This window comes from Mastacembelus armatus, chromosome 7 (assembly GCF_900324485.2).
Source record: "Mastacembelus armatus chromosome 7, fMasArm1.2, whole genome shotgun sequence".
NCBI lineage: Eukaryota > Metazoa > Chordata > Actinopteri > Synbranchiformes > Mastacembelidae > Mastacembelus > Mastacembelus armatus.
The window spans coordinates 18545806-18566743 of NC_046639.1; the positions used below are offsets into that span (position 1 = coordinate 18545806).

At 42.6% G+C, this 20938-nt stretch overlaps 2 protein-coding genes across 3 annotated transcripts in view; one reads left to right on the plus strand and one right to left on the minus strand.

Moving 5' to 3' along the window:
• vps13d (vacuolar protein sorting 13 homolog D) overlaps window positions 1–4155 on the plus strand; it is a 45342-nt gene extending 41187 nt beyond the window's left edge. For both annotated transcript variants that reach the window (XM_026333219.2, XM_026333221.2), the window contains exons 66-69: window positions 260–455; window positions 547–678; window positions 770–1010; window positions 3068–4155. In XM_026333219.2, coding sequence (XP_026189004.1) covers window positions 260–455; window positions 547–678; window positions 770–1010; window positions 3068–3199 — 701 coding nt within the window. In that variant the 3' untranslated portion in view covers window positions 3200–4155. The remainder of the gene's footprint in view (window positions 1–259; window positions 456–546; window positions 679–769; window positions 1011–3067) is intronic.
• A 152-nt stretch (window positions 4156–4307) lies between these two features.
• Window positions 4308–20786, minus strand: LOC113146030 (immunoglobulin superfamily member 21-like). Its single transcript, XM_026333229.2, has 11 exons — window positions 20756–20786; window positions 18720–20093; window positions 10980–11092; window positions 10300–10421; window positions 10038–10156; window positions 9526–9641; window positions 7649–8162; window positions 6859–6959; window positions 5497–5689; window positions 5376–5405; window positions 4308–4584 (listed from the first exon to the last, which is right to left on the minus strand). Exons 2-11 carry the CDS (start codon window positions 18781–18783, stop codon window positions 4502–4504), a joined length of 1455 nt encoding a protein of 484 aa, XP_026189014.1. The 5' UTR covers window positions 18784–20093; window positions 20756–20786; the 3' UTR covers window positions 4308–4501.
• Window positions 20787–20938: the final 152 nt, after the last annotated feature.

Consider the following 20938-nt stretch of genomic DNA (forward strand, 5'->3'; position numbering starts at 1 on the left):
TTACAGTTGTTACATGTGGGTGGCAGAATCCTCATGTAGTGGGTGTTGAAATGAACACCTAAAACACTGGGGAGCAGACAGCTGCTGCTAAGTGTGTAGATAAATATGTCAGCCCAATGAAAATAGAGAAATGTATTGGTTACTTGTGCACATACAAGGTAGAACAAGTTATTTTAATGATATACTGTTCAAAATGCAACAGTGTCAGGGGCTGTGGTCAGTGCTGTGTTTAATTACCCCCCCCCCCCCCCCCCCCCAGGAATCATCGGCGGCATGACAAGCATCATCACCTCCACAGTGGAGGGGGTGAAGACAGAGGGCGGAGTTAGCGGCTTCTTCTCAGGCCTGGGTAAAGGTCTTGTCGGCACAGTGACCAAACCTGTGGCCGGAGCTCTGGACTTCGCGTCAGAGACAGCGCAGACCGTGCGGGACATGGCTAGTCTCAGTAACCACAGGTGGGTCTAGTTTGTTACCTGTACTCTGTCTATGAAGTCCTGTTATTGGGTGTACTGAGTGTGAAGTGCATGTTCTTGCTGCGTTGTTCAGGCTCAGTGTGCAGCGGGTCCGGAAGCCTCGCTGCTGTAAGGGACCTCAGGGTCTGCTGCCTCGGTACTCGGCTGTGCAAGCTGACGGGCAGGAGCAGCTCTTCCACCTGACGGACAACATCCACTCTGAGTTGTGAGTCTCGCTCATTTCTGTGTGTCTCTCTAATGCTGAGTACCTGCACTTCCATCACACTGAGCTGGTTTCTGTCCGTCCCCCACACCAGCTTCATCGCTGTGGAGGCCATCGACAGCTACTGCGTCCTCATCTCCTCCAAGGTGGTCTACTTCCTGAAGCCAGGGGACTATGTGGACCGCGAGGCCATCTTCCTGGAGGTCAAATACGATGACCTGTACCACTGCCTGGTCTCTAAGGATCATGGGAAGGTGTACCTGCAGCTCACCAAGAAGGCTGAGAGCACCAGCAGTGGCGTGGCCATCCCTGGCCCCTCCCACCAGAAGCCCATGGTAGGACACACTTTTTTTCATGCTGTTAATGTTAAAACTGAAGAGAATCAGATTTTCAGAGAGCAGGAGCTTATAGAGTGATGGGGACGTGGTGGAAATGTCACACTTTAAACTTTATTTGTTGATAGTTTCACGGTGGTTACACTAAAACAGAAATAACCATCAAACTCAGATCGTCACTGGGGAGAGGTGCTGGTGTTTTCACACTTTCATTATGTCCGACTCAGAGTTACACCACATTAAACACAAACACCAGTAATAATGACCGTTTGTGTTTTCCAAGTGTAAAAACTGCATTACGCTGCTGCTGTTGTTGTTTCTGGTCCAGTTTGCCTTTGTCTTCGAGGATTTTCAGATGCAGTGGAGGCAGGAATGGAAAAAGGGACTTTTAGTTCCTAGTTGAGTTTGTGTGGTTCTTTATTTACTGAAACACTGGGAGCGAAAAGCTGCTTCTGCTGCCTCTGAATCCCTAACCACATCTGATTTGTTCAGTCACTGAAGTTTTAGTTTGAGCTTAGTTTGTTTTCTCCAGCTGTGAAACAAAACAAACCAGTCAGATGTGTAGCCTCCACAGAGACTGAGAGGGATTTTCCTACAAAGCTGCAGTGGCGAGAAATAGCAGAAGATAATGAGCTTGAAGTTGTCGGTCGTGAGCGAGATGTTTGCAGCTGTGGCTGCTTTTAAGTTGAGCTACACATAACCCCTCAGTCATTATACAGTGGACTGTAGAGTGCACTCAGTTTCTCCTGTCACCGATGATGTTGTAGTATCCTGAATGTGTGCCCTTAAAATTTCCCATAATGCATGGTAAAAAGTAATGAGCAAAGATGGTCTCTAGACGGCAGAATAGACTTGTGCATTGCATGGATGAAATAAATGGTGGAAACTCCCAAAAGTTATAAACGTAAATTCAAGATTGTAGCTGAAAATTATGAGCAGATGGTTAAGGTATACCTTAGGGAGTAGGGACTGATTTCAGACACAAGCCATATAAATTACATATGTACAGTACGTATTTTATATGTCTGTGATCGCTGCTCACTACCTTTTCACAATGCATTGTGGGAAATTTTGAGGAAACAATTTTTCAGTTACTAGTGATTCGGACACCAATACAAAATGACGTACTCCCTATATAGGGCCCTAAATAGTGATTAGGAAGGACATCTTCCTCTTTCTCCAGCTTAGCGCAGAAGTCCGATTGTATGGTGGCCGACAGGCAAACGCCCCACAACAGCCGAACGCTACAAATATCGAAAACATATGCAAGAGACAAATGGTGCATATTCATGAAACAGAAGTGCGCCAGGTCTTTAGGGGAACACTATGAACAGAGTTTGGCTAACTTTTAGAGAGGTGGAAAAAAAAAAAAAAAAAAAAGGTATGTTTTCCATTTATTTCCTTTTTAAACAGTTGGCTGTCATCTAATACTGTGCTTCTTAATACTGTAAAAGATGACAGCCAAGTGTTTTAATAAGAAATAAACGGAAAGTGTACCTTTTTTTTTTTTTTTTTTTTTTTTTTTAATGTCACCTCTCTAAAAGTTAGCCAAACTCATAGCATTCCTCAGTTCAGGGGCCCTCTTAGAGACCTGACGCACTTCCATTCCATGAATGTGCAGCATTTCTCTCTTGCATGTGTTTTTCGGGGCATTTCTGTATTTGGAGCGTTCAGCCATTGCGGCACGTTTGCCCTTGTTGGCCGCCGTACGATTGTAGCCAGTTTATTGAAGTGCAACTGTGTGAGTCCCAGTGCAACAACCTCAGGCTGAAAGAGCAGTGCGCCTTGTCTCACCCAGTGAAAAGGTCTACTATATGCACAGTGACACAGAGGAGTGTTGTCTTACTTCAGTTCAAAGTCAGAGTTCGCCTGAATGTGACCACTTTCAGCTTGTGGTCGTTGAGAGAGGACAGGCCAGATCAGGATTGGTTACCGTGGGGGGTCAGAACACATTGGACATGTTCATACTTCTTCCTACTCCCTAGCACTGATCACCTGTCTAAGCTAGCACCGGTGTTTCCTCCCTGTTATTAACCATGTAACAATCCTCTCCACAGGTCCATGTGAAGACCGAGAGTCTCGCCATCAAAATCTCTCAAGAAATCAACTACGCCAAGAGCCTGTACTATGAGCAGCAGCTCATGCTGCCCGCCTCAGAGAACGAGGACTGTTTACTGCTCGAGTCCTGATCCGGGACTTTCCTGCGGACGTGTCTGAAGAATCAACTTTTCTTACAACCTGAGAAGGTTTTTACTCCTTTTTCTAGGCCTCAGTTTTTTAAGCGTTTGACAAGCAGCAGTAAAGGGACTCTGCAAACACCTGTCTGCTGCTGCATTTAGTCACATGACCTGCTGCTTGATAGAGCACATACATAAACAGGACAGTGGAAAGAAAGATGCAAGGTAGCGTCAGTCTGTGTAAATGTAGAAATCACTAACACTGCTTCTCAGAGGTCATAGGACAACTGTAGCAGCAGCTGTTCTGTATGTTTGTGAATAGACAAATATAAAGATATATACAGATGCTATAAACCAGTGTACATACTGTATTAATTAATTATGGAGAACAGATATGTGAATGTAACAAACTGCCTTTATTGTATTTTGTGTATAAGAGATTCTTAGTTTTGAGGCAGAATGTTCCTCACACACTGGAGCTGCTTGTCACTGTCTCTGCCTTTTACAATCACAGACCTCCAGGTCTGCAGATGTGTCTCTACTTTTATTTAACAGCCCTTTTTTTTTTAACAAGCCCATGTTCTTTCTAACCAGTTCTCCTCTAAAGGACAAGTGTTAACATCCCACTCACCAATGCTTCATGTTAAATTTGACTCAACTTGGTGAAACTTACTTGTTAATGTGCAGAGCTTTGGCTTTTGGTTTGGCATCAGATGAGATTTTCTGGAGCTGAGTCTGGGTTGCGTGTAAAAGAGGAGGAGGAGGAGGACTGGTGATGGGCCTCAGTCTGTGATTCTGTAAAATAATGTTCACATGGACACGGCTTTAAGTAAAGCACCACTGCTGCAGCACTCACTGTGTGGGGCCTCTTATTAACCTAAACACACATACAGTATTTGTTGTATTCTATCTCTGCTTACACAAACATGTTTGGGTGAGGGTCGTGATGATGTTCACTCCAGTAACAAGTACACTGACTGGTCAGCCAACAGCCTATTAGAACCACTGTTCTCCAACACCATTAACACCCTTAGAGCTAATAGGAACCCCACAGACATTAGCCACAGTGCAATCCAGAGTTCCTTCAGTGTGAGACAGTTTGAGCACCTGACATAGTAATCAGTCAGTGCACAGCAGCATCCTGCACAGCACCTGGATCTCTGTTCCAAGACTCAGGTCCTGCTGCTCCTTTAATGTTCCCGCGGTGCTGTTAATAGCTGGGTGTAGCAGGGACATTAAAGAGTGGGGTCCTCCGGGAGATGTGGGTGGTGGTGGTGGTGGTGGTAGTGTGTGTAGGAACAGCAGAACCTCAGGTCACGTCAGCTCGCAGGTGAAGCTCAGCAGCAGCAACATGGGGGTTAATGTGACAGAGCGACAAGTGACCGCAGTGTCGGTGGCTGCACACAAAGAAGACAGACATACACCAAACTGATGATTGTGTTCAGGAGCCTTAAAGTGTTTACACCTAGCAGGGATACGGTTTGTGTCACTGTCGAAAGGAATTAGTATGTTCCATCAACCTCTAAACCTTCCTACAGATGTTCACTGTCATCCGTCGGCACATCTTCTCCCACTAAACACTGTGGACAGGATTTTAGTCACAGTGTGAACAAATCGGCCGCAGAATCATTTGACAGTTACACCTGTCACCACTAACTGTACACAACAAAGAAGGCAACAGCTGGAGCCTTAAAATGCTGATGTATTTAAAAAAAAATGACACTGTCACTACCTAGACTAAAAAATGTTTTTACTAAAAATAGATAACAGCTAAAAAAGACAAAATGTCAACTAAAACCTGTTCATATTTTTATTAAATGATTAAAAGGTAAATCAAAATCTGGTGCCACTGGTGGGAATAAGGCAAAAGATTCTGCTTCAAAAATCACTAAATCTTAAATATTGTACAAATATTAGTGTCACGATCTATAAAATATGAATGTTCTGGGAATAAAAACCCACCTTCTAAATGTATCCTGTACTCTGTGTTATGAATTTGATACATCAAGACAAAAAAATATTTATGGCAAATCTCAGTTTCTAAGCAAATGTCACATTCATCAATATTTTATTTTTTCATTAATGTGTTGACATGAGGTTAAAATTGATTAGTTAATTGATTACTGCACACTTTGGGGCTCTGTATGATTAACACGTTAGAAATGTGTTTAAATTTAGCAGAACTCACCAATAAAAGGTTTCTTCAGTCTTGGGTTGTCTGCAAAAAAATATAAATAAAGAAATATTACTGAGAGCACTGAACAATTATGAACACACACACACACACCCACACAGAGAGAGAGACTCACTGAACACAATGAGGCGGGTGTGGGTGTCTGTGGAGCCCAGGGGATTCTGGGCTGTGCAGCGGAACATAGAGCCGTTGAGCTCAGCGGGGACTCTCTCCAGAACCAGCTCCCTGCCGTCGTGCTTCTCTCTACCATCCAGCAGACGTCCACCCACCCGGGTCCAGGTGAACATGGGCTCTGGGAAGACCTCGGTCTGGGATCAGGATAGAAAGTGAGCTGAGAGAAACAGCTGAAGGAACGCACATCTTTCTCAACAGCTGCTCACTGAGAAACAACGATCGCATCTGCTGAGAAAAATACAGATTTCATATCAGAGGCTTTTATTCTGAAATCCTCAGTACCGAGGCTCTGCACATCCTGGTACAGGTTCTCTTAAAGCTAACCAAACTAATAATAAAGTGTTGGTCAAAAGAGACATATCTACATAACCAGGATACCTTCATACAATAATTATTTACACTTGCCTAATGTTCCTGAACAGTTTTCCGAGTCAAGCCTGAAACATCAGAAGAACTGAGAGAGAACTCAGATCGTCACCAGGACTGGACTGTACCTATTAGTACTGGTAAATATATTACAGTTTTGAAGCAGATGTAGTTACACTAAAACCAGCTGTTACAGATGTTATCCATCTAAAATGTCTCCCTCCACCTTATGGAGCTCTGCTGCACCGTCTCTTTGCCACGTGAAAATGATCTATTTACATTCTGTGCAAACTCAGGGGAAACTCAGATCTGCTCAACACCACTCTGAAGGTTCCAGCACTCAACTTCAAATGTGCTCAGTGCACGACAGAAATTCATCCCCACCCTTACAGTCAGTGGAACAAGGACTCAGATGTGAAAATATTCCTCTAAAAGTAGAAGCGTTCGATTCAAAAAGTAAGCAAGAAGTGTTTACAGTATCAAAAAGTGCATGAATATATAGTAATACATAGTACAGTTAGAGTACAGGTGAACTGAACTAACTGAATGTCTCATGCTGTTTCAGACATGTAAATACCACTGCGCACACACATTTTAGTAAAATGCCAAATAGCAGCTGAAAACCCACCATTGCAGAGTTACCTTGAACCACTGTGGAGAATTTTAACATTGTCCCTGCTTGTAGCCTCCACTGTACCACACGACAAAACCTAGCTCAAGTCTGTGAGTTGATTTTCAAAGTGGAAAGAAAGAAGTGAAACCAACTGGTGCCTGGAAGGAAGGAACTCAATCCAAAAACCTGTGTGTGTACTCTGAGAAGCGTTCAGCAGAGTGTCGTTTTTATTCCGTCCACATCTTTTCCACTAGAAATGTCTGCTGCCCTTTGGTCACATTTTCTGAATTTGAACAAAAAAAATCCACAGTATTGGAAACTTACTGCAGAAGGTCCCAGCTGAAAGCCCTGCACCGTGATCCGCACCGTGTCACCCACCTTGGCTTTACTGGGGCTCATGAACAGTTTGGGTCCTCTGGGAGCAGCTGGTAGAAAAGTTAAAAATGAATAAAACATGTCAAGCTACTGTTGTACCATAAGAAACTCAACTTTCATATGTCTGAGTAACAGCAAAGTCATAATAGGTCATGTTATGGAGATAGGGCTTGAGGATGTTCCCACCTGCTCAGCAGACATTCAGCACATGTCCACCTGTAATAGACTACGCTGAAGGCTCAGTGTGACCCGCGTGCTGTTTATAGTTCTCATTTGAAAGAATGCATTTAGTGGACTCTTGTTAGCCCTGGATTTGTGCACAAAAAGTGCCGTTTGAACCCTAATGGATCCTAACAGATGTCATTACACAGTGTGGACTCCTGGGGACACACTGGACTCTACATCATAAGCGGGTGACCTGAGTGATGGTGTGTTAAGGAAACTGACCCCTGCCCCTCACTGCTCCAGCCACAAGATCCCTCACTCTGAGTACACCCCCTGAGTCTTTATTCTTAATCATCACTGCAACTTTTTCATCACATGGAATTTGAGTTTATTGGGATTTTGAGAATTAGCCGCTTTGGTGCAACAGTGATGAAAAGAGACTAACAGGATGTGGTGATACTGGACGGATGTGATGTTGAGCTGGGGGCTGCATTTAGCTGAGGATTTAAGAAACCGCAGGCTGTTGTGCTTTCCACATGCTGATAATTCTGTTCCACTTGTGTATTTGTCTTACCCAGTGTGACCTCGGCCTGCATGGGCATGGACAGGGCGGGGTGGTTGACCTCACAGCTGAACAGAGCCTCGTTGTCAAGCTGCGGGTTCAGGCTCCAGGTCAGCATGGCTCTCACCTCTGTGGTGCCGTCACCTGCCGCCCGCTGGCGGTGCTGGAAGTAGTAGAGTGGATCACTGCTCTGGACCCAGCGGGGGAACTCCCGGCTCACGACCGTCTCTGGGATCACCTCGGTGGTCGGCAAAGTCTCGGACTTAGAGCTCTGCTCTTGGCCCTGTTCGGGCCCGTCTTGGCCCAACCGAGCCAGCTTCCCCTCTTCTTCCAGTGGGGACAGGGACTTCTGGAGTTTGGTGTCATCGAGGTCTCGACTGGTGAGAACTGGGGATCTCTGGAGCCCTGCCCGGATCCTACCCTGGCCCTTTTCCTGACCTGTGGGCCGTTTTTGCTCTCCTCCTGAGGGGGAAGACTGCGGCGTTGGCACCACATCAATAAGTTCGCCATCACGTTTGAAGTACACCTGACAAGCAGAGAGACATGGTTTTATGTGAGTGCGATAGTCACACTAACTCACTGCATTTATAATATTAAGATTAACTGGATCTCACCATCTGACTAGTACATAAAGTGTTTCATCCATCAGCCTCTACCCGGCAACAAGTTTATTTAAGGGAAATGATGTTGTTTATGAATCCTTGTAACAACATGTGACAGAAACAAGCAGAAACACCTGCAGAGTCAGGAACAAGGTGACGGCTCTGCAGGACTGTATTCCATAAGCTGCACATTGTGCCTTTATTAGTAATCACCTTATTTATTCCAGCCCTGTGTTATTTCTGGAAGCCTGGCATTTGTCTTTGAGCTTCTATACACTGAGAGCACTGAACAGTACACAGAGTTTGTTGCTGCGATTATTCCTCCGACTTCTCCTGCTGCTGCTGCATCTTTTTGATATTTCAGGATATTCCTGGATTTTCTACTGTCAAATTGTACATTTACAAAATATTTATGTACCTACTTTCATAAGACAACACAGGTTCTTACCTCAGACTACATCACTTGCATATTTTCTGTCCATTATTTCTAATTTTATCCACACATGAAAACATAAACCATCCCCATTCAAAACCACTGCCTCTGTACTCTTGTTCATACACTGCATTTACGGGTCTCAGCCAGTCAGCGGATGAGCTACAGCTGCTGCGTTTATCGTGGTTACTGCTCAGAACACGTGGCCAGACAGACTGGTCTCTGCGGTCACGGTTATTTAGCACAACAACCCAGTGCTCTGCAGCGGTGACCCTGGTTAAACTGACAGCTGCTGGACAGGAAGTCCAGTTCAGCAGATAAACCTCCTTAAAATCGAAAACAGAACCCTACTTTATTACATTTCTATCAAGACTATGATTACATGTAGAGTAATATTGCTTCTCTCCATTTCACTGCTGTCTCATTCCAGATGTGAAGCCACTCTCCGCTGGATTTTTATTTTACCACATATGCAGCTGTTCTCTAATCCACACATATTAATTCCCAATGCATTTTCCAAAGAGGTCACAGAGGGGAGAGAGCAAAGCTGTAAATAGCTTTTTTTCATTTCAACCCACCAAGCTGCTGCAGGCAGCATCAGGCGAGAGCATTGTTTTTTTTTTTTTTCTGTGTCCACTGAACACTTCAAATCCAGCACTGTCCCGACCTTCATCGTGCTGCGGGAACATCCTTCTTCACTGCACCACGATTTCTAAAAGATTTAGGCACTTCCATGATCATAAATGAGGAATGGATGATGAAGCTTTGCTTTCTAGCACACAAACCACTGACACAAATTCAATAATGGAGGCCGAGTCCCTCATGACAGAAAGAGTAAAAAGGCTCCATCTCACCGTGGGAGCTGGCTTTGCTCCTGCAACAATGCAAACCAGAGTGAAGTTCTGGGCCTCGTAGCGGCTGAAAGGAGTCGGACTGTTGGCCGCCACCACAGAGATAGACTTGGGAGGTACTGCAGAGAAAATACAAAGAGGACTAAGGCACAAACACAGCTTTCTGTGCTGTGGTACCAAACCTCACTGTGATGCCAAGACTTCAGGAAGCTGCACATAGTCACTGCAGCAGAAGTGATATGTTACACAAACGCCAGAACTGTACAGCAGCTCTGTGAAAATGCTCTGTTCAACATGAATGTAATGCAACAAGCTTTAGAGAAAGACGGTATACAAGGAGAATATCAAATGTCATAAATAGCATTTAAAAATGGTAAATATCAGCCGAGACACATGAAACAGTAGGAAAGAAATGACAGTGGACTGGACTGTTGTGAGACTGCGTGTGGAAGTTCTGACCTTTCCTCTAATAATACGTACTTAAAATTCATGAACCATCACAAATAAACAAGTACCTATGACAGTGAGGACAATGCTGCCAGAGGCTAGAATAACTTTGTCCCTGGATCTTCTGTCATAGATCCCCACATGACACTCATAAAGACCGTCATCCTCCATCTGGACCTCGGGAAGCCTGTTTATGTACACAAAGACCCTCATTTTAACATTTCACATTCTTCACGTTAGATCAGAAAAATCCTACGGGATAAGGATTTGACCTCTCCCTACACCTGCTCCCCCAACTGTCAAGGTAAGCAGGAAAGCACCCTGCCTTACCGCACAGTTGACTGGTAGATCAGGTCCTCTCGCCTGCGGTTGTCCTCCATGTGGGAGTAGCTGGTGTTGTACATGGCATCATAGGTGAAAATCTTCTGCTTGGCGCTGCCTCCTTCAGCCACCTGAGAGGGAAACGTACGTCAGCACCAGTGAGTCTGGAAGCAGCAGCTGTGACATGCAGACATGAGGTAAAATATTCAGTAAGCATGAGCAATGCTTTTCTCTCAGCTCCTGGAAAAACATCAATTTACATTAAAAGTAATTTTTTGTGGCAGGGCAAGATATTATTCAATTTTTTTTTATATTACTGATATAAATAATTCACATAAAAATGTCAGACATTTGAGTAGATGGAAAAAGGTTCATCTCGGCTCAAAACGGCTTGTTTTATGTGAGCCGCAGTCCAAAACTCAGACATCATGTTTCCTATCACGTTAGACTGATTTAAAAAAAAAAAAAAAAAATATAAAAAACCTCCCTCCTCCACTCCTCACACACACACCCATGGACTGAGATTTACTTCAGGTTTACCAGTCAAAAGGCAATGCTGTGTTACCTTTAATCACATTTTACAGCTTAACAAACTGATTTAACCAAAAAAAAAAAAAAAAAAAAAAAAAAAAAATTGTGCTGTAGGATATAGCATCACTGCTCCATCCTGTACTGCAGTAAGCACTCACCCGAAACCACACAATCTCTCTTAGGTTTCCATCTGTTCGGAAATTGCACTTCAGAGTGACTGTGTCTCCAATGACAACAGGAGCAAGAGGCTCTGTGGAAACGGTTAAATAACCTGAAAAAGAGAATTAGGAGACATTTGGAAGTTTTGCTGCTGCATGACTCAGACAATAAACTGTATGTTAAGTTTTCACAAAACAACCCTCTCTGAAGGCATCACCGATGACCTGCACTCAGCAGTTTCACAGTTAACAGTCATGTGGCTTTAGTGCAGTCAGCTTATTCCTGCTCTGCTGCTCTCAAGTCAAGATTGAGTCACGTCATGATGCGTCAGGAGGGAAACATTAAAGCCGTACGTGTAAGAAACGACAAATTCAACCAGCTAAAAACATGCAGAGCAGAACAACCAATCATTAAAGAAGAGCAGCGGACAACAGCAACATTCGGCTTACAACATGTCCAGGGTCTTATTAGGTTTTATGAAGAGCTGCCTGTTTAGAGGCTGCTCTAATGAGCTCCTAGAAAGTAAAACCTCCATTAGAAGACTCCCCAGAGACACAACAAACAGAGCAGGAAAAGTAAAAGCAGAACATGAGAGCAAAAGATGGAAAACAAAAATTGCAAAGTGGTCAACTTGGGCCACTGCCTGGTTTGTGACAACGGACAACACACTCATAGATTACAGGACCCAAATGCACAGGCAGAGAATAAAACCTAAAGCCAGTTTGGTACACCTGGCATCAAACAGCAACAGGTGACCGAGTGGGCGGGGGAGGTCAGGTGACTGGAAATGGAGGGAAAGTTGGAGGGCATCAGGTGGCTAATTCTTCAGTGTTTTGAGCAAAAAAATTAAGAGTTCTATGACAGCAGCAGAACATACTACTACTACAACTACTATACTAAAGTATAAATCTGAGGTACTCAGCTGGAGTGTTTGCATTTTTTTCTTTTATTCCACTACACTCCAGAAGCAGATGATGTACTTTTTACAGCTCTTGAGCGGTAACTGCAGCAGTAAAGGTCAACACATACATGCATGCAGCAGGAATATTCATCCAGGACCACCAGATAGAACATCATTAACATTCAGAGGCACATTAATACTTATTTTTGACATTTTAAAGTACAGCCGTTTTGCTGATTGCACTTTTACTTAAGTGGGATTTGAATGAAAGACAAGTGTTTTGGTGTGGTACTGCTACTACTGCAGTAAAGGTTCTGAGCACTTCTTCCACTACTGACTGTGCAGTCAGACCCACTGTTGCATTTTCACTGGTATAATGCACATTAGAGACGACCAAGTGGTGGAAGTTGAAAAAGGAAGAGTGTGGCTTTCAGGGAGGAGCTGAAACAGGCTCTGGGAGGTCAGGAGGTTCTTCCAGATGACTGGACAGCTACAGCTAAAGTGATCAGGGAGACAGGTAGGAGGGTACTTGGGGAGATGCAGCGTAAAGTGAAGGTAGAGGTGGCAAAGGCCAAACAAAGGGCATATGAGGATTTGTATCATAGGTTGGACACTAAGGAGGGAGAGGTGGATTTGTACAGGTTGGCGAGGCACAGAGACAGAGATGGGAAGGATGTGCAGCAGGTTAGGGTGATCAAGGACAGGGATGCAAATGTGTTGACAGGTGCCACAAGTGTGATGGAAAGATGGAAGGAGTACTTTGAAGAGTTGATGAATGAGGAAAATGTTAGAGAGCACAGAGTAGAAGAGGTGACTGTTGTGGAGCAGGAAGTAGCAACGATCAGTTAAATGGAGGCGGATAATTCGCTGTGGCGACCTCTGAAGGGAGCAGCCGAAAAGGAAAAGAAGAGGAGATATCCCAGTTTGTAGGATACAGTGGAACCAGTAGTGCTGTTTTATAAAAGCCGCTTGTTGACAATACTGAATTAACATTTCATGTATGTGTGTGCATTTATGTTCCAGTAAAATCAAGTAGGATCTTTTAGTAATCAAACGGGAAAAGGTCAAATTAGTAAAGAAATGTCTGTACTGCATTGCACAGGCACTGCATGCCGTTGCTAATGGCAACTTTCCTCATGGAAATGAGGAGCTGATATACTGGGACTGGTTACAAAGGGAAAGCAGTACATTTTCATGCTGAATATGTAACACAGAGACATACCTCAAAGCAAGAGAAAAGCATGACACACATAAAACTGGGAAGTGAGGAAGGTCAGAAGCAAAGAGAAATGTGGAGGGTGCACAGAGAACAAAGACTGAAAAAAAAAAAAAAAGAAAAATTAAACTGTGCTGCAAGAGCAGGTGGAAAAATCCAGAACTTTAGAGGAGCAGGTTGCATTAGGAAACAGGTGTGACGAAGACGCAGGCCACCTTAAGAATTTTTTTTTTTTTTTTTTAAGCGTTTCGGGAATAACGTGAAAATATTGAGAATAAAGACAAAATGTATGTAGTATTTAAACCTTAATCTCAGCATTTCAACCTCATCCTCGAAATCCTAAATGAAGACTTTTCTTTTTTACTTAATGTGGCTCTAATACTTTAAATTAATTTAAAACTGAGTTGTTTCTGAATGTCTCAAACCTACTGAGTTGAATTTTGGTGTAAAATCTCTTTGCTGGGATACAACCACAAAATGTGGAGGCTTGTGTTTGATATTCTCAGCCTACATATCATATAGATTCAAGGCAGAGCTGCAGTAACACAGAAAATATATGTTTTCCATCACAGTGTGTGGAATAAGAAGACTTTGATAACCTTAAGGGGAATGACTTTTGATGATTTTACAGGTCAAACGTCAAACAGTGTGGGACAATAATTCAGTTCATGCAGTGGCACCAAACAATGTGTCCCCAGCAGCAGCAGCTTTACATTACTGAGGAAGTCTTCACAAAGTTTATAGAGAGAAAATCTTCCATTACAGACTTTTCCCTCCACATTTCTCACCTAACACTTGAATATTTAATACGGACTGTAGCCCTCGGAGAGGGTGGGATTAAATTTAGCAGGAATGTACAGTTGCTGCGTTTCTTTACGGCCCGATGGTTCCTGTGAGGTAGATTAGCAGGTCAGCGTTATTTGGTGCTGTTGAAACAGCAAAGTGTAAAAAAATAAATAAATAAATAAATTTTTAAAAAATCACTCCATCATTAAGGACAGCTGCTTTGAAGCATACTGACAGTGAGCCACGGGCTGACCCTGACTCCTGCTGGGCTAACAAACAGGCCACCCACTCACACATCTCACTGTGGAGATGCACTAATCCCCAGGAGCACCAGTAATTACACCAGGCTGAGGTTTCTGTGTTGCTGCGCTGTAGGCAGCGGGATTAAATGGGTTAATGCAAATTGAAAGCCATCTACTGTATTAATGCAGGACACTAACTTACATAAAAACCTAAGTGAAATGTGTTTTGTTTTTTTTCATGCGGAAAACCAGTTCACTGAAAACTGTAAACCATTTAGCATGCTTCACTTATACACACATCTCACTGTGGTTTATAGGTTTAACTGTATTTCCATTTCCATTGTGGTCTTCACTCAATAACTCCAAAATGAAGAGGTGTCAAGTGAGTCTCTTTAAGCTCTGCACACCTGGATTTGTGCAGTTTATCCCACTTGTCCTGCAGCTCCTCTCACAATTGTGTCAGATTAGATGGGAACTGCCAAGATGACTCGAAATTGTAACCGCTGCCTAAGGGGGTTTGAAAAAGTACTGAGCTAAAAGTCTGAATGCATAAATGAGAGATTTTAGTTTTTAAATTCACGATTCAAAAATGTGCAAAAAGCATATTTTTAATTTGACATTTACTGAAACCAGCCCCATTTACTGAAACGGACAGTGTGTGGTTGGCGACCGCCTGCCCTCTGACACGTGGGCCCGGGACCAAAGGCACCTTGCAGAGCGGCAGCCTGTCGTTGCTGGGAGCCACTCAGATGTCACCGCAGTTGGCCTCACCTCTACAACCATGGCCTGTACTGCATGACGTCAGCCTGCCCGCAGATTATTTTTCCCATGTTTTTCCTCTTAATCCTCCCTCCAGCGTTTTATCTAAAGAGCCAGCCATTTGCCAAGCTCTAGCGCGCGCTCTAGCTCATGCACGCACACACGTGCACACACACACACTCTCTCTCTCTGGCAGACAGATTAACTCAAAACACTGAAGTGATGCAGCACTCGCACACAATAACTGATTTACAGTAACACCAGAAAGCTATCATGAGGGAAAGCATATTTAGGAATGAGATTAAGGTTGGTGAAATCAGATAGTGAGGAGTGATACCGCTGTCCCAGCTCAGCTTAGGTGGGGCCGTGAACTGTGGCTGATTTTGCCCTATTTTAAAGTGACAACTCCACAGCTTCGCCTTTATAGAGGGTTGTGTACTGTAAAGTGTTTGATATTCTATGTCCTGTGTTGTCTTTGCTGAAGGAGATAAAGTTGGCTTATCCAGCCAACTAGCTCTCTTTGTACATTTCTCCCACTACAGAAGGCAGAGAGTTTGCCCCACTGTCAGATAAAAGGCTCCACTCTCAAACACATCGGCCGCAAGTTGAAAGAATATAAAAAGGAGTTCAACTGGTGCTGCTTTGCTGTGCATCAGGCATGGTGGACGTCTGGTAAAACAAAAGCTGCTCTGAATGGGTGGAGGAAAAAAAAACAAAAAAAAACGAGTGGTTCACCTCACGTGAATACTGATCTTTGATCACAGAGCTCAGTGCTATATTCGGGGCAACCACATCTGTCATCTGGCTAACAAGCTGCCAAACTCCAGGGCAAAACCCTTCCTAAAAGAGAACTGGCATATGAAATTCCTTTCATCCTGCAAACATCAGGAACTCCTTTCCAGTGCTAAGAAGAAAAAAAAAAAAAGTGTGCAATTCTCAAACTGCACCTGACATTCCGGTGAAAATACCCAGGAAAGAAAAAAAATATATATATATAAAATATGAAACTACTGTAACCGTCTGTTAAAGGAAGAGTTCAACATTTGGGAAATTTATTCCCATTATGAGCACAGCACCGACAAAGGGAAACAGCCAGTCTTTGCCTAAAGCTAAAAAATGCACCTACCAACACATCCAACAATTACTCATTAATGTATCTGCAGAATAAGCAGAAGCTCTGAATATTTAGACAAAAATTACTTGATGAATTTGTTTTTCACTCTAATGATGGTGCTAGAGGAGCAGTCAGGTGTACCAAATGACGCACAAATTACAGACCCTGACATCCACTGAGCTACATCACTGCTGAAGCTGACAACAGGTTTGAGTCTCAGAGGGAGTTAAACCCAAGCAGCACCTCAGCATCCCTGGCTATAGCAGTTTTAACTTTGGTCATACTGAATAAAAACTGGCAACCTCAGTGTGATTATGAGACGTCATTACTCTGCAAAGAGTCATTACACTTCACCAAAATGGCTCCTGCACAGTGTTTATGTTGATTTTTGTAGAAGGATTAAGCAAACATGACACAGCATGTTCCTCATTCAGCTCCAGAGGTGCAGCAGGTGTAGCTTTGAGCTCTCTCCCTCTGCTTCCAGTCTATATGCTAAGCTACGCTAACCACACCCTGGCTCCAGCTCTGCAAGCTGAAATGCTGACAATGAACATCTTACTTTTAGAAAAAAAAATTCCCCAAAATGTCAAACCATTCTGTAAAATACAACAAACAAGTTTAGAGAAACATTTTTTTTCAAAACACATGAGGATTTTTTAAAAGCCTGCAATTAATATGTACAAAACATCCTCAGCTGAAAAGTAAATGGAGCAAATAATGGGGCTTAATGTGAATTCATCAATTAAACCTCTGCTGCACAAAATTAAACTAAAAAGGGCCCTCAGAGGCCATGATGTAATGACAGCAGCAAATTTACATTTAAATAATATATTTTTTAAAATTAAACATTTTTATCTTTTTTAGGTCCATTTCTGAGGGTGCTTTGAAAGAACAGTTGTAAAGGTTAGAACGGTTGTATCACTTACCATCAGTGGAACAGCTCCAGGCTGCCTCAGTTTTCTAACAGTGAGGGGACATTCATTCATAATCCAAAATCTAGACAGATGCTCCTAAGATCATGGGCTGAAAATATGTGAATTCTGCTTTGGGATTAACATCCATGCACTTTGTGGTTTCAACAAGCACAAGCATTTAATCATTTTAAAGTACAGATTACCTTCACCAAAATGGGTCACAGTCAGACAATGGACTTTTCATCCCCAAGGGGAAATACCTCCAACCAGCACTGCTGGAAACTTTACAAAGTAGATAAAATGTTCTGAGTTTCTTGATATGTTCTTAGTTTCCAGGCAGACACTGGTTTCCTTTATTTTCATCATTACTGTGTCACCTGCATAAGGACCCCAAGGGGAAAATTTGCTGTCACCTCGCTGCAACCCTCTAACAAACACAAAGATGCATACTGTACAATTGTGAAAAGCCCTGGGTTTCATTCACTGACAATGTATTTAATGATCTAATGACAACAACCTCTTTCTACACCACTGATGCATGGTTAAGTCCAGAGAAAGATTATCGCTATGGCAAAAAAAAAAAAAAAAAAAAAAAAAAAAGTATGGTTTGGAACATGCAATTAAATTACCAGGTTAACATCCTGCCCTCCACCCTCTCTGTCTAGCTGCTTCATAAAGGACACTTCCTCCTGTACTGTAACTGGACACTAACCGTGCAATATGAACAGGATTCAAGGGGACTATTGGTTTGTTCTGATTAAGTACAGTGCTCCCAGCTCTGCAAGATGACTTTCATCCTTAATGGAAACTAGTGACAGGGTGGCTGTTTGGATGAAGAACCATCATCATTTTTGGCAGAAATGTAAATTTCAACTTAAGCTCCCCTTAGTTTTTTTTTTCCTCCAGCTGAGCTAGGAGTCTGTGTCAGTGTGTGGAGTTTCCTCAGCTGTTGTCACATGACCTTAGTAAAGAACTTCGACTATAAAGGACGACATCTGAGCAAACTCCATTTGCTGATGAAGACCATTAGATGTGCTTGGAAACAGTTAGTGAGATGTTTTTTACTTTTTTCGTCAAAGTGCTTTATCTAAAGAACAAGAATCATCAAGACGAATGTTTGTACAGGTGTCATTGTTACATGCCCCACCCCATTACAGTGATTTTAAACATCGGAACTAAACATTGTAGCCTGAACCATAAAACCTGGTCTGAACCTTCTAACCCTCCAACAATATCCCTACATTACTGATGCGTCCTCACTGCCCTGGTATAAAATTCAAGCTGGTCCTCACAAATGCACAGCCCTACACACAAAAACACACACACACACCATTAAATTAATGAAGTCCAATACAAGTGATGAGTTACCTTCAGTCAAGCGTAATAAAATTGATCACACAATTGATGTTGACAACAATCTCAGTGTTCTTCCCTGCACATGTCAGCACACCAACAACACTCTACATATTTCTGCCTGAAAACCTTTAGCTTCCTCAAAAAATATTAACTTGTTAAGACTTTAGTGTCTGGATGTTCAATTAATAGAAAATGCAGGTAAACACACTGAAACTGAAAGACCTCAAATGTGTGTGTGTTTTTTTTTTAAGGGTTAAAATATTCAGTAGATAATCAGTGTCAGAATGAAAAACAAACGGGGAAACAATGAGAGATCATCATGAGACAAACATCAACAAAGACAAGCACAGCGGTCGCCTCCACACAGAAACCATCTGTAAATACTCTACACCAAACAAACAGCGCTGAAGTGTGGCAGAGAAGTTGCCGTCTGCAGGTCCAGTCCACTTACCAGCTGTTAGACGGACAGCGTGAGCACAGAGGAGGAAGCAGCAGAGGGCAAGCGGATTGGTCATCCTGCCGACTGCTGCGGCTGCTGCTGCTGCTCAGGCTGAAGGATGCTCCATGTGGTGTCAAAGCGGAGGACAGCGACAGCGCTTCATCTCCCATCCTTAACACTGACGCTGCTCCACTCTGTTGCTCGCATTTATACTCACTGGATTACAGCAGCTCGCTCGCTCGCTCGCTCGCTCTCCCCCTGCACTTTTATCTCCTGCTCGCTGTAGCTTGGTCTCCGTTTCTCCTCCTCTCATTCTCCGTTTCTGCATCTCTGCTTCTCTCCTTTTAGCTGCCACAGTATTTTTAACTCACTGTCTCCATCTCTCCTTTACCTGCTTTTTTTTTCTCTTCTTCTCTCATCTGAGTCCACAGTACAATAGTGTCGGAATGTCAAACAACATACTGACGATGTGTCTGTGTATGAAACTAAAACATCACGTTTGCTCTGAATATGTTCTGTTTTGCTGCAGCTAACACAGTCGACTGTCAAACTGTAATACTGCCCAGAAGAAAACAAGCCCAACAAGAGAAATGAAACAAAATAATAAATAGGTATTTTGTAAATACTATAAGACTGGGAAAACAAAAAAGTTCAGATATGTGATATTATTACACAATTCTATTGTAGCCTTAAAAAAAAAAAAATTGTGCACATTCTGTTTTAGGTTAAAAAAAAAAAATTTTTATACAGACGGACACTTTACTTCACTTGTCAATATTCTAACTAATAAAGTGTATAAGAAGCAATGATGATAAATTCTTGTGGTGAATCCCAATTCCACTAATTTTATGCAAGTTTTCTTCACATGCGTCTTTTCCTTGAATCTTTGTCCTGCCCAGCAAAGCTGCAAGGAAATGAAACAAAGACAGAGGAGCCAAGAAACATGCTTTAAGAAACATTGAGACGTTGCTCCCTCCAGTGTTTAATGTCAATTATCACAACAAAAAACTGATTTCTGATAAAAAAGGTGTGTCAATCTCTGTGGAAGATGAAGTACAATTAGAAAAATCGGTTCCAGGCACATTTGTATAATCAGTCTTCAATTATTGTACCCGATTCCCCTCTGTCATACCTGTAGAGCCTAAACTATACAAATCCTGAAAACATGTTAGGGACCAGAGAGCATGTTGTGTTTGTGTGGAACGCTTAGGTTTGATCATGTGCCAGTGCGTCCAGGAAGCAAACAAAAACTTTTGGCATAATTTCTTTCTTTCTTTGAGATGTTTGAGTTTGGGGCTGCCTTGCCTTGTTCAACGGGGGACTGTTGCTCTTCCTCTCATTCAAACAGAGAGATGTGTGTTTGGCAAAGCTCGTGGCACACTGACCCTGAGAAACAAAAATGGAAATTTTAAGTTTTTTTTTTTTTTTAAATAAATGTTTAGCCCCAACATACTGTACAACTACCCTGTAAATAAAAGAGAGAAAACATAATTTTAAAACATTTCCATCCAGTCTAAATATAATATCTTCAAGTAGTTTTCCCATTCAAGTTAATGAGCAGGTCTTACTAGTCATAATGTCATTGTAGATACCTGGAATACAATTATGGATAAATCAAGTGAAATCTATTTTATGTTAAAACCACTGGATTAATCCAGAACAAAACACCAGATATCTATAATAACATTCTGACTGGTAACAAGTGAACAAGCAGACAACGAGTATACAACAAGCGGGTCAGACGGCGTCTTTGTCTGCAGCCAGGTCCATGTCAAGTACCTAGTTTAGTTTAGTCCTGGAAAATATAGCGAATTCCACCCTAAGTTTTTCAAACATAATATTTTAATATTTAATATTTATTTCTTTTAGGCCACATGAAAACACCGCTGTCCGTTTACTCAGCTAGCATGAAGCTAAAGCTAAAGCTAATGCCTGTCACAGTAAACAACACGAGCAAACACGTTGTCGCGAACACAAGCGTCACCGAAGAACAGTGCTGGTGTTTACACAAAAATAAAAAACAAAAATAAAAACTGCAGTCACTTCACCTCAGCAGCCCTCTGCCATGGGCGGACAACCTGCTAGACACCTGTTGATGACGACGACAGTCTCCAGCCAATAGCGAAGCGTTTTGAATGAACGTGCTAATGAACTGACATTGTATTGGTCAGTGAGTTTAACCTTTACGCAATCATCTCTAATTATTATTCACTCATTACAGTACACCTTTA

Coding starts and splice junctions, on each gene's coding strand:
- LOC113146030 (XM_026333229.2), bottom strand. CDS start 18,783: ATGACCAATCCGCTTGCCCTCTGCTGCTTCCTCCTCTGTGCTCACGCT. Junction 6,960..7,648: donor GCAGGCCGAGGTCACACTGG/GTAAGACAAATA, acceptor CTTTTCTACCAG/CTGCTCCCAGAGGACCCAAA. Junction 5,690..6,858: donor TTCAGCTGGGACCTTCTGCA/GTAAGTTTCCAA, acceptor TCCTGATCCCAG/ACCGAGGTCTTCCCAGAGCC.